Here is a 13,668-nt window from a genome sequence, read left to right as displayed (position 1 = left end):
GGACACAATGCTGATGACACTGTAAGGTGATATAAACACCACGGACACAATGCTGACCACACTGTAAGGTGATATAAACAATAAGGACACAATGCTGACGACACTGTAAGTTGATATTAACACTAAGGACACAATGCTGACCACACTGTAAGGTGATGTAAACACTGTAGCGTGATATTAACACCAAGGACACAATCTGCAAGGTGATATAAACACTGTAAGGTGATATAAACCCCAAGGACACAATGATGACCACTGATATAAACACTGTAGCGTGATATTAACACCAAGGACACAATGCTGACGACACTGTTAGGTGATATAAACACTGTAAGGTGATATAAACACCAAGGACACAATGCTGACGACACTGTAAGGTGATATAAACACTAAGGACACAATGCTGACGACACTGTAAGGTGATATAAACACTAAGGACACAATGCTGACGACACTGTAAGGTGATATAAACACTAAGGACACAATGCTGACGACACTGTAAGGTGATATAAACACTAAGGACACAATGCTGACGACACTGTAAGGTGATATAAACACTAAGGACACAATGCTGACGACACTGTAAGGTGATATAAACACTAAGGACACAATGCTGACGACACTGTAAGGTGATATAAACACTAAGGACACAATGCTGACGACACTGTAAGGTGATATAAACACTAAGGACACAATGCTGACGACACTGTAAGGTGATATAAACACTAAGGACACAATGCTGACGACACTGTAAGGTGATATAAACACTAAGGACACAATGCTGACGACACTGTAAGGTGATATAAACACTAAGGACACAATGCTGACGACACTGTAAGGTGATATAAACACTAAGGACACAATGCTGACGACACTGTAAGGTGATATAAACACTAAGGACACAATGCTGACGACACTGTAAGGTGATATAAACACTAAGGACACAATGCTGACGACACTGTAAGGTGATATAAACACTAAGGACACAATGCTGACGACACTGTAAGGTGATATAAACACTAAGGACACAATGCTGACGACACTGTAAGGTGATATAAACACTAAGGACACAATGCTGACGACACTGTAAGGTGATATAAACACTAAGGACACAATGCTGACGACACTGTAAGGTGATATAAACACTAAGGACACAATGCTGACGACACTGTAAGGTGATATAAACACTAAGGACACAATGCTGACGACACTGTAAGGTGATATAAACACTAAGGACACAATGCTGACGACACTGTAAGGTGATATAAACACTAAGGACACAATGCTGACGACACTGTAAGGTGATATAAACACTAAGGACACAATGCTGACGACACTGTAAGGTGATATAAACACTAAGGACACAATGCTGACGACACTGTAAGGTGATATAAACACTAAGGACACAATGCTGACGACACTGTAAGGTGATATAAACACTAAGGACACAATGCTGACGACACTGTAAGGTGATATAAACACTAAGGACACAATGCTGACGACACTGTAAGGTGATATAAACACTAAGGACACAATGCTGACAACACTGTAAGGTGATATAAACACCAAGGACACAATGCTGACGACACTGTAAGGTGATATAAACACCAAGGACACAATGCTGACCACACTGTAAGGTGACATAAACACTAAGGACACAATACTGACCACACTGTAAGGTGATATAAACACCAAGGACACAATGCTGATGACACTGTAAGGTGATATAAACACTAAGGACACAATGCTGACCATACTGTAAGGTGATATAAACACTGTAAGGTGATATAAACACTGTAAGGTGATATGAACACCAAGGACACAATGCTGACGACACTGTAAGGTGACATAAACACTTTAAGGTGATATAAACACCAAGGACACAATGCTGACGACACTGCAAGGTGATATAAACACTGTAAGGTGATATAAACCCCAAGGACACAATGATGACCACACTGTAAGGTGACATAAACACTAAGGACACAATGCTGACCACACTGTAAGGTGATATAAACTCCAAGGGCCCAATGCTGACCACACTGTAAGGTGATATAAACACCAAGGACACACTGCTGACGACACTGTAAGGTGATATAAACACTGTAAGTTGATATAAACACCAAGGACACAATGCTGACGACACTCTAAGGTGATATAAACACCAAGGACACAATGCTGATGACACTGTAAGGGGATATAAACACCAAGGACACAATGCTGACGACACTCTAAGGTGATATAAACACCAAGGACACAATGCTGATGACACTGTAAGGGGATATAAACACCAAGGACACAATGCTGACGACACTGCAAGGTGATATAAACACTGTAAGGTGATATAAACCCCAAGGACACAATGATGACCACACTGTAAGGTGACATAAACACTAAGGACACAATGCTGACCACACTGTAAGGTGATATAAACACTGTAAGGTGATATGAACACTAAGGACACACTGCTGACGACACTGTAAGGTGATATAAACACTGAAAGGTGATATAAACACTGTAAGGTGATATGAACACCAAGGACACAATGCTGACGACACTGTAATGTGATATAAACACTGTAAGGTGATATAAACACCAAGGACACAATGTAGACGACACTGTAAGGTGATATCGACACTGTAAGGTGATATAAACACCAAGGACACAATGCTTACGACACTGTAAGGTGATATAAACCCCAAGGACACAATGATGACCACACTGTAAGGTGACATAAACACTAAGGACACAATGCTGACCACACTGTAAGGTGATATAAATACCAAGGACACAATACTGACGACACTGTAAGGTGATATAAACACTAAGGACACAATGCTGGCCATACTGTAAGGTGATATAAACACTGTAAGGTGATATAAACCCCAAGGACACAATGATGACCACACTGTAAGGTGACATAAACACTAAGGACACAATGCTGACCACACTGTAAGGTGATATAAACTCCAAGGGCCCAATGCTGACCACACTGTAAGGTGATATAAACACTGTAAGGTGATATAAACAACAAGGACACAATGCTGACGCCACTGTAAGGTGATATAAACACTGTAAGGTGATATAAACACCAAGGACACAATGCTGACCACACTGTAAGGTGATATAAACACCAAGGACACAAACCTGATGACACTGTAAGGTGATATAAACACTAAGGACACAATGCTGACCACACTGTAAGGTGATATAAACACCGAGGACACAATGCTGACGACACTGTATGGTGATATAAACACTAAGGACACAATGCTGACGACACTGTAAGGTGATATAAACACCAAGGACACAATGCTGACCATACTGTAAGGTGATATAAACACCAAAGGATACAATGCTGACCACACTGTAAGGTGATATAAACACTGTAAGGTGATATAAACACCAAGGACACAATGCTGACGACACTGTAAGGTGGTTTAAACACCTAGGACACAATGCTGACGACACTGTAAGAAAGCCATGTGTACATGATAGCGGCACTCTGTATATTATTAGAAGGACCAAGGTGAGCTTATGCCTTACCGTGGTGTCCGTCGTCTGTACATCAACAATTGCTTTAAATGACTTCTTCTCCTTAACCACTGATTGGAATTTAACTAAATTTGAATGGAAGCATCCCTAGGTGGTGGTGATTCAAAATTCTACAAATAGTTGGGCTGACCCCCCAGGGGGCTGAGGGGCGGGGCCAAAAGGGGTCAATTAGGCTATATATGGCTACAAACAACCTATTCTGTAGAACTATGCACTGGATATCAATCATATTTGATCAAAAACATTCATTGAAGGCAGGGATTCAAAATTGTACAAATGGTGTGGCTGATCCCCCAGGGGGTTGAGAGGCAGAGCCAAAAAGGGTTATTTGGCTATATTGCTTTAAGCGACCTCTTCTCTGGAACTGAATGATGGATATCATTCATATTTTACTGGAAGCATCCCTAGGTAGTGGTGATTCAAAATTGTACAAATGATGGGGCTGACCTCCCAGGGTGCTGAGGGGCGGGGCCAAAAGGGGGCAATTTGGCTATATTGCTACAAACGACTTCTTCTGTAGAATTATGCACTGGATATCAATCATATTTGATCAAAAGCATTCATGAGAGGCAGGGATTCAAAATTGCACAGCTTGGAAACAGTGAAGATCCCCACCCCATAACCATACATAAAATTGCTGGGCATGAAAAATCTAATACAGATATGCTACATATTCCCTTGGATCTCATTTGGAGAATATTTTGCCATAATTGCTTAGATATCCAGGTGAGCGATACAGGCCCTCTGGGCCTCTTGTTTACAGATACCAAACAACAGAAAACAACCTTACCCAAACGACACTGTACATAATTTGGTACCAGATATTTGAAATTCATGTGATTTAGTATCTCATAATATGTTTGTTAACTCGTGCCGTTACTATTTCAGAGCCCCGGATGATTAGGTTCTGTGGCCGCCGCGTTCTCTGTCACCAGGACTTCAGGTTCTATCTGTCTGCACCACTTGCAAAACCCAAATTTAACCCAGAGATCGCATCTGGCACCACCCTCATAAACTTTGGTGTGTCACATGACACGTTGACCGAGGATCTGTTGACACGTGCGTTTGCCCGGATGCGGCCCAAGCTGTTCAAGGAGCGCATGTTAGCATTAAAAAACATGCAGTTGCAGCGTGACACACTGCTGCGACTGTCAGAAATTGTCAAGGACCGCATTCTCACTCAACAGGAGGCCATGTTGGGTAGTGCCAAGGCCCTCAAGTTCATTACTGACATCACCAATGCCAAGATGGAGGTAAGGTCCCCGTACAGTTATACTGTTACCAAGGTTCCCTGCCCACTAATCAAAAAGAGTCTTTATGGACAGATCAGTACCCAGTGAATCATTTAATTTGCCATTCACTGGTAGCTATGTACAAATATTTGTTAGGGACAGTTTGGGTTAACTTGTGAACATTTCCTAGAATAAAAATGTTTTAGTCATTTTTAAAGCAGTGTTAGAGAGAAGATCAACATATAGCAATTTATAATGTAAACATAATTAGAAACAACAATCAGTACTTTACCAACTAACCATCATGTAGAGCTAAACCTGAAGAATACAAAACAACCAAAATTGTGTTTATTCCAGTTGGCCAATCAACTAACAGAGACTCAGACGCTGCTCACAGACCTTGATGACCTTAAAGATGAGTTGTTCCCCTTGGCTCGGAGGGCAGCCATGTTGTATGCAATCTTGCGTTCTCTACAGAGTATCCATAATGAGTACCAGTTTACTCTGCGCTACTTTGTGAAGCTGTTTGATGAGGCTGTTGGAGGGGAAGTGCCCCAAGAATTCTGGGAGGATGACATTGATGGCGTGAGTATAATGATCAACTTAATTCCGCCTTCAAAACTGATTTCATTGTGACAGGCATTGGTGGCATTGATCTCAATGCTGATATGTTGTAGTTGTCATTTGCTGTATCTTGCTGATATGTTATAGTTGTCATATGCTGTATCTTGCTGATATGTTGTAGTTTTCATATGCTGTATCTTGCTGATATGTTATAGTTGTCATATGCTGTATCTTGCTGATATGCTGTAGTTGTCATATGCTGTTTCTTGCTGATATGTTGTAGTTGTCATATGCTGTATCTTGCTGATATGCTGTAGTTGTCATATGCTGTATCTTGCTGATATGTTGTAGTTGTCATATGCTGTATCTTGCTAAAAGGTCGACATCTCATATTGTTTAACCAATGGCTGTGCATAAGGTATCAAACTCCTGTTCAGTTCTGTAAGTAAGTTTAAGTTTCATGTAACCAGGGCTACGAGGATGCTGATGACCAAAGTAGTGTGGATATAGAGAAGAAACGTCGAACAGGGAGTACATCATCTCATGCTTCCAAGGACAGCGCTACAGCTGGGGCTCCAACCACAGAGAAACCGTCAAAATCAGAAAAGGATCGCGCCGAGGGCGAGTATGAGGCAGACTTTGAGGGTGGCAGTCATGTACAGAGTCAGCAGCAAGCTACCACAGAGGGTAAACAACCAATACATTATCTTACTAACTACACACCACAGAGGGTAAACAACCCACACATTGTCTTACTAACTACACACCACAGAGAGTAAACAGCCAACACATTGTCTTACTAACTACACACCACAGAGGGTAAACAGCCAACACATTGTCTTACTAACTACACATCAAAGAGGGTAACAACTAATACATTATCTTACTAACTACACATCACAGAGGGTAAACAACCAACACATTGTCTTACTAACTACACACCACAGAAGGTAACAACCAACACATTATCTTACTAACTACACATCACAGAGGGTAACAACCAACACATTATCTTACTTACTACACATCACAGAGGGTAACAACTAATACATTATCTTACTAACTACACATCACAGAGGTTAAACAAGCAACACATTGTCTTACTAACTACACACCACAGAGGGTAACAACCAACACATTGTCTCACTAACTACACATCACAGAGGGTAACAACCAACACATTATCTTACTTACTACACATCACAGAGGGTAAACAGCCATCACATTATCTTACTAACTACACATCACAGAGGGTAAACAACCAATACATTATCTTACTAACTACACACCACAGAGGTTAACAACCAACACATTATCTTACTAATTACACACCACAGAGGGTAACAACCAACACATTGTCTTACTAACTACACACCACAGAGGGTAACAACCAATACATTATCTTACTAACTACACATCACATAGGGTAAACAACCAACACATTGTCTTACTAAATACACACCACAGAGGATAAACAGCCAACACATTGTCTTACTAACTACACACCACAGAGGGTAAACAGCCAACACATTGTCTTACTAAATACACACCACAGAGGGTAAACAACCCACACATTGTCTTACTAACTACACATCACAGAGGGTAATAACCAACACATTATCTTACTTACTACACATCACAGAGGGTAAACAGCCATCACATTATCTTACTAACTACACATTACAGAGGGTAACAACCAACACAGTATCTTACTAACTACACTTCACAGAGGGTAATAACCAACACATTATCTTACTTTCTACACACCACAGAGGGTAACAACCAACACATTATCTTTCTAACTACACATCACAGAGGGTAACAACCAATATATTATCTGACTTACTACACATCACAGAGGGTAAACGACAACACATTGTCTTACTAACTACACATCACAGAGGGTAAACAACCCACACATTGTCTTACTAACTACACATCACAGAGGGTAAACAGCCAACACATTGTCTTACTGACTACACACCACAGAGGGTAACAACCAACACATTATCTTACTAACTACACACACAGAGGGTAATAACCAACACATTATCTTACTTACTACACATCACAGAGGGTAAACAGCCATCACATTATCTTACTTTCTACACATCACAGAGGGTAACAACCAACACATTATCTTACTAACTACACACACAGAGGGTAACAACCAACACATTGCCTTACTAACTACACATCACAGAGGGTAACAACCAACACATTATCTAACTTACTACACATCACAGAGGGTAAACAGCCATCACAGTATCTTACCTACTACACACCACAGAGGGTAAACAACCACGTATGTATATTCTGTAAATATCAAAAAAGAGTAAGACCAGTCAAAAATTATTAAATAAAATATCCTCTTCTGGTATGCCAGTGTATAAAGGTAAGTTTTAGTGTTGATAGAGTCCTTTCAAAAGTTTTGTAAGACAGGTTTGACTGTATTTGTTTCAAAAGGTGATGAATCAGCCAGCACTGCAGCGGCCCAGAAGCTGATTGCAGGGTCTGAGTCAGAGGAGCTACCTCCCCTGGAGATTCCAGAGACCACCACATTGCCTACCGAGGGGGTGGAATATGACAATCTATCAGCCAATGAAATCAAAAAGATCATGGACCAGCTAACTGGACTGGTGTACAGACGAATCAGAGAGTATGTACACTGTTGGTCTGTGTTTGATGTACTGTCATAGGAACACTGTACCATAAATCAACTCGTGATATAGCCTCAAAATACATATCTAAAGTACAAAACATTCTCCAAGTTCAGAATAAGATTCATCAGTTTGGTATGAAAAATAAAGTCTTAAGTTTGCTTTGCACCTAAACAGGAATTGAAAAGTATTTTGTGAGCTTTCCTTTGTCAAGCAATGAGTGTAAATGACCAGTGTCTTGACTCCAAACTGCTGAATACAACTCACTAAGCATCATTGGGCTGAATCAGGAAATTCAGCTGTCAAAAATCATAGAGACATTTCACCCCATTCCACGCTATTGCGCTCCACAGTCTGGTGGACGGGTAACATGTTTACCCATTCCACCCTATTGCGCTCCACAGTCTGGGGAACGGGTAACATGTTTACCCATTCCACCCTATTGTGCTCCACAGTGTGGGGGACGGGTAACATGTTTACCCATTCCACCCTATTGCGCTCCACAGTCTGGGGGACGGGTAACATGTTTACCCATTCCACCCATTTATAGCTGCTACCTTATATTCATTGGAGAAACTGGCAGGAAAATGGGGACATGCCTAAAAAAGAACATCAGAAAGATGTTGAAACTTTGAAACAGTAATTCTACACTAAAAATACAAGGAAAACTTCTAAGAAACAATACAAAAAAATTTCAGACCATACTAACACACACAACCACATCATAGACTGGAACAACTCGAAAGTGGTGGAAAGGGTAGACACCTGGAAAGTCAGGAAAACCAAAGAATCAATCTGGGTTAGGAGGGAAGGGGATTCGATGGGGTCTTTAAGACCCCATTTAACCATCCACTAAGGGGCGAAATGATTAAACATGTTACCCCTGCCGGTATGATTTTTGACAGCTGTCACTTTATTCTCAAAGTTACTTGAATTTGCAAAATTCATCAAAACAAAAACATTTTCATGAAGTCCATATGATTTGAAATTTTAGAAAAGATTCAATTATATTATTAAATGTCTGATTAAATTATAATATTATTCTGTTTGTCATGGTGTGGTTTATCAGCTTGGATTAATTGAGGATTGTTATTTATAATCTGGAGGATGTTTATATATTGTAACTGTATTAAATAAAAGGCTTTATCATAATACTTTATATTGTAACATATTAAATATTTTCTTAGGTGTAAGGATGTTATATTTGTTGGTAGTGATTATAAATATATATTTGTCTTAATTGGTCAAAAAGCTTCAGAGTCTGTTAATTTGTATATCATAAAGAGTTACTTCCCTTGGTCGACAGGTGCACACATGTACCGTAAGTGTGTAATTAAGAGTTACTTCCTTTTGGTCAGAGGGAGTCTGTGAGATTTAACTCAAATCTATTTATTTTGCAATTTTATGAGTAACTCTTGTTGGCACAAATGGAAGCATACAGAGGGTCTTAAGATTAGTAAATGTGTAGCATAAAAAGAATTTCCCTTGCTCAGTAGGGGGGTCTAAGATTTGTTAGTGCATAGTATAAAGAGTTACTTCCCTTGCTCAGTAGGGGTCTATAAGATTTGTTAGTGTGTAGTATAAAGAGATACTTGCCTTGCTCAGTAGGGGTCTATAAGATTTGTTAGTGCTTAGTATAAAGAGTAACTTCCCTTGCTCAGTAGGGGTCTGTAGGATTTGTTAGTGCGTAGTATAAAGAGTTACTTCCCTTGCTCAGTAGGGGTCTGTAAGATTTGTTAGTGCGTAGTATAAAGAGTTACTTGCCTTGCTCAGTAGGGGTCTATAAGATTTGTTAGTGTGTAGTATAAAGAGTTACTTCCCTTGCTCAGTAGGGGTCTGTAAGATTTGTTAGTGTGTAGTTTAAAGAGTTACCTCCCTTGCTCAGTAGGGGTCTGTAAGATTTGTTAGTGTGTAGTATAAAGAGTTACTTCCCTTGCTCAGTAGGGGTCTGTAAGATTTGTTAGTGCGTAGTATAAAGAGTGACTTCCCTTGGTTGATAGGAGCTTGTATGGAGAGGACTGTCTGCTGTTTACTACCCTGCTAACACTCAACATACAGGCAGAGGGGATGGAGAACTTCTCCAATGAGGAAATGTCGTTGCTTCTTCAAGGTAAATATGACACACTGTCAGGGGCAGTAACACAATAGATTGACCTTACAACCTTAACTATGGGAATGAGTCAAGGTTATCTATATGAAGTTGATATTTCTTCTTCTCAACATGTTATTGGCCAACTATAAATTGTTCAGAGTAAATAGTTGAAGCCGGCCAGACAGATTGAAAACAGGCACCATATTATCATGATAATAATCCTACTTGGGCATTACTGCAAGGTGAGCCAAAAGTCTCTGGGATACTTGTTCACCTCTGTGTTAGTGTACCCTTTGACATTACAGGTAATCCTGGACTGGGCATGCAGCTGACCCTGGAGGACTTTGACTGTAAGGACAGCCCCCCGGAGTGGATGCCTCAGGAGAAATGGGAGGACATGATGGCTCTGTCTGTCCTTCCTGGACCACTGGACAGCCTCTGTATCAACTTCGCCCAGAACTCAGAAGGCTGGCATGCCTGGTACAAGGCAAACCATCCAGAGAAGGAAGCTCTCCCTCTGACGCCTGTGGAGGGCGAGGCTTCCATAGGTAAACTTCTGATCTGTATTCACTCTCACACAGAGTTTCTTATCATTAATTACTTATTCTTGTCTGAAACAAGTGATGTTGCTATCAATACAAATGAAGTATATCAGCTTTGAATATGAATATAGGTTAACAGATTGTTACAATGTCAATATTCCCAGGCTCTTCATGGGTTGCATTCACCAAAGTTCAAATGTCTATGATATTTGTCAAAACAAAGATGTTTAGATATCAATTCTCGTGGAATTCAGTCTCAGCATGATGATTTGTAGTGATGCTAAACTTTCCTGTGTGTTGCAGAGAATCGGCCTGGATCTAGTGGTAGTAAGAACAGTCGTGGTGAGGGCTCCAAGTCTCCAGACCTTGGTCCCTTATCTGACTTCCATCAGCTGTTATTGCTGAGGATGCTTCGGCCTGATCGCCTCCCTATTGCCCTTGTCCGCTATGTCAACAAACACCTGACCTTTAACCTCCCAAACCAATCAGACTTCAATATACAAGATGTCCTGAAGGATGCCAAGCGCCACCTGGGTGTGCTGCTTTTACTGCCACCTAGTGCCACCAACGGGACAAAGAATCCCTCGTCACGTCTCAGTCTGACTCACCCTCCTGTCGATGTGCTCACTCGGATGGCTGAGGTGAGGGTTACAGTGTATCGTGGTTGTCCTGGTGATGGAGTCTAGTCTATCTAAAACTGTTACATCGGACTCAGTCGGAAAATTATAGTATTTCCATATCATGGGCCAAGTTAGTCTAAAATATTTTGAAAGTTGGAAGTGAGTAATATTGCACATGTGTGAATTCTGTAACAAAATATTAAACTTTAAAACAATTATGAAACAAGATATATCAATCACTCCTGTTGGCCCAGATGATAGCATACAGGGGGTGTTAATGTGGAAGAAAATGGTAGTACCTGGTGAAAATCCAATTCAACTTCTTGCGTATAATATAAGGGGCCCAATGTGAAGGCTGTGGCGCAATATTTAAGACAACAGTTTTGTCTCGTCGCCAAAAAGTGGAAGCGTGACTTAGGCGTTGCTTTTTCCGGCGACGGCGTCAACATTAAGTAATTGGGTTTAAGTTAGTTTTACTGAAAGGATAAGTGCTTCACCAACCAAACTTGGACCATAAATGCATCTTAGGTAGTACATCTCAACCCCATCTTAGGTAGTACATCTCAACCCCATCTTAGGTAGTACATCTCAACCCCATCTTAGGTAGTACATCTCAACCCCATCTTAGGTAGTACATCTCAACCCCATCTTAGGTAGTACATCTCAACCCCATCTTAGGTAGTACATCTCAACCCCATCTTAGGTAGTACATCTCAACCCCATCTTAGGTAGTACATCTCAACCCCATCTTAGGTAGTACATCTCAACCCCATCTTAGGTAGTACATCTCAACCCCATCTTAGGTAGTACATCTCAACCCCATCTTAGGTAGTACATCTCAACCCCATCTTAGGTAGTACATCTCAACCCCATCTTAGGTAGTACATCTCAACCCCATCTTAGGTAGTACATCTCAACCCCATCTTAGGTAGTACATCTCAACCCCATCTTAGGTAGTACATCTCAACCCCATCTTAGGTAGTACATCTCAACCCCATCTTAGGTAGTACATCTCAACCCCATCTTAGGTAGTACATCTCAACCCCATCTTAGGTAGTACATCTCAACCCCATCTTAGGTAGTACATCTCAACCCCATCTTAGGTAGTACATCTCAACCCCATCTTAGGTAGTACATCTCAACCCCATCTTAGGTAGTACATCTCAACCCCATCTTAGGTAGTACATCTCAACCCCATCTTAGGTAGTACATCTCAACCCCATCTTAGGTAGTACATCTCAACCCCATCTTAGGTAGTACATCTCAACCCCATCTTAGGTAGTACATCTCAATCCATGCTTCATGATCAAACGCTGGATGCGACCACCTTTTAACACCATTGACTTTGTCAGCATCTCCATCAACATTATAAGTTTATGCGTTGAAGTTAGTTTTTTCTGACATCTGCATTGATGGTCAAAGCGGGGCATAGGCGAGACATATCAATCCGAATGGCTTATTAGGAAGTGATTGTATTTATTAATGATTAAAATCACTAAAACAAATACATGGAGGATTTGTGAACTAAGTTGGCTTTTATTGTTCCCCAGTCTGTTGGAGCCAAGGTTGAGCATGTACGTGTGGGTGAGGGTTGTGAGATCATGGTGGATGAAGCAATTGATTCCGCAGAGAAGAATGATGGCTGGGTCATCATTGAGGACCTCCATCTGTCCCCAAAAGGTTTCTTCAATGAGCTTAAGAAACACCTGGTCCGTATGGCCAGGGCTAGGGGTAAGTAACAGAACTAGTTTTCCAGCTGAAATCTTTTACTATAGAGACTAACTAACTCCCTGTTCATTTATGAAATAGCAAATCATTTTGTAACTTATTGGTTTCCTTCATGATAAAAGGCTGAATTGTTAAGAAAAAACTTATTTTTAAAAAAATACTAAAACATCGGAAATTGGTAGGATGGATACACATCTATAAAACCCTCAATCAAAACTTATAACTTGTTGTGATTGTTGACAGATAACAACAAGGAGGAGAACAAAGGGGAGAGTCAGTTCTGTGTGTGGGTCACCTCTGAACCATGTGACCAGATTCCTGATTTCCTGTTACGTAACCTACACAAACTGGCCTGGAACCACATGACGATGGATGTTGTAAACAATGAACTGTCACCTCCACAGAAGGCTGATGATGCTGACATTGGAGGGGGGCCATTTAAACTTACCTACAGGTCACCTCATACTTACCTACACACAGGTATAGCTCACTTACCTACACACAGGTATAACTCACTTACCTACACACAGGTATAGCTCACTTACCTACACACAGGTATAACTCACTTACCTACACATAGTTATAACTAACTTACCTACACACAGGTATAACACACTTACCTACACACAGGTATAACTCACTTACCTACACACAGGTATAGCTCACTTACCTACA

The 13,668-nt window shown here is 40.7% G+C and overlaps 1 protein-coding gene across 5 annotated transcripts in view; it reads left to right on the top strand.

Moving 5' to 3' along the window:
* Positions 1 to 13,668, top strand: part of LOC110461766 (dynein beta chain, flagellar outer arm-like) — a 202,081-nt gene that overhangs the window by 159,158 nt on the left and 29,255 nt on the right. For all 5 annotated transcript variants that reach the window (XM_021515407.1, XM_021515403.1, XM_021515405.1 and 2 more), the window contains 9 exons: positions 4,444 to 4,808; positions 5,145 to 5,372; positions 5,822 to 6,038; positions 7,818 to 8,010; positions 10,012 to 10,121; positions 10,409 to 10,651; positions 10,949 to 11,286; positions 12,816 to 12,996; positions 13,237 to 13,473. In XM_021515407.1, coding sequence (XP_021371082.1) covers positions 4,444 to 4,808; positions 5,145 to 5,372; positions 5,822 to 6,038; positions 7,818 to 8,010; positions 10,012 to 10,121; positions 10,409 to 10,651; positions 10,949 to 11,286; positions 12,816 to 12,996; positions 13,237 to 13,473 — 2,112 coding nt within the window. The remainder of the gene's footprint in view (positions 1 to 4,443; positions 4,809 to 5,144; positions 5,373 to 5,821; positions 6,039 to 7,817; positions 8,011 to 10,011; positions 10,122 to 10,408; positions 10,652 to 10,948; positions 11,287 to 12,815; positions 12,997 to 13,236; positions 13,474 to 13,668) is intronic.

Source organism: Mizuhopecten yessoensis, unplaced genomic scaffold, assembly GCF_002113885.1.
Source record: "Mizuhopecten yessoensis strain PY_sf001 unplaced genomic scaffold, ASM211388v2 scaffold10659, whole genome shotgun sequence".
Taxonomy (NCBI): domain Eukaryota; kingdom Metazoa; phylum Mollusca; class Bivalvia; order Pectinida; family Pectinidae; genus Mizuhopecten; species Mizuhopecten yessoensis.
Note: the sequence above shows the minus strand (reverse complement) of the source record. Positions and strands in the feature narration are given on the sequence as shown.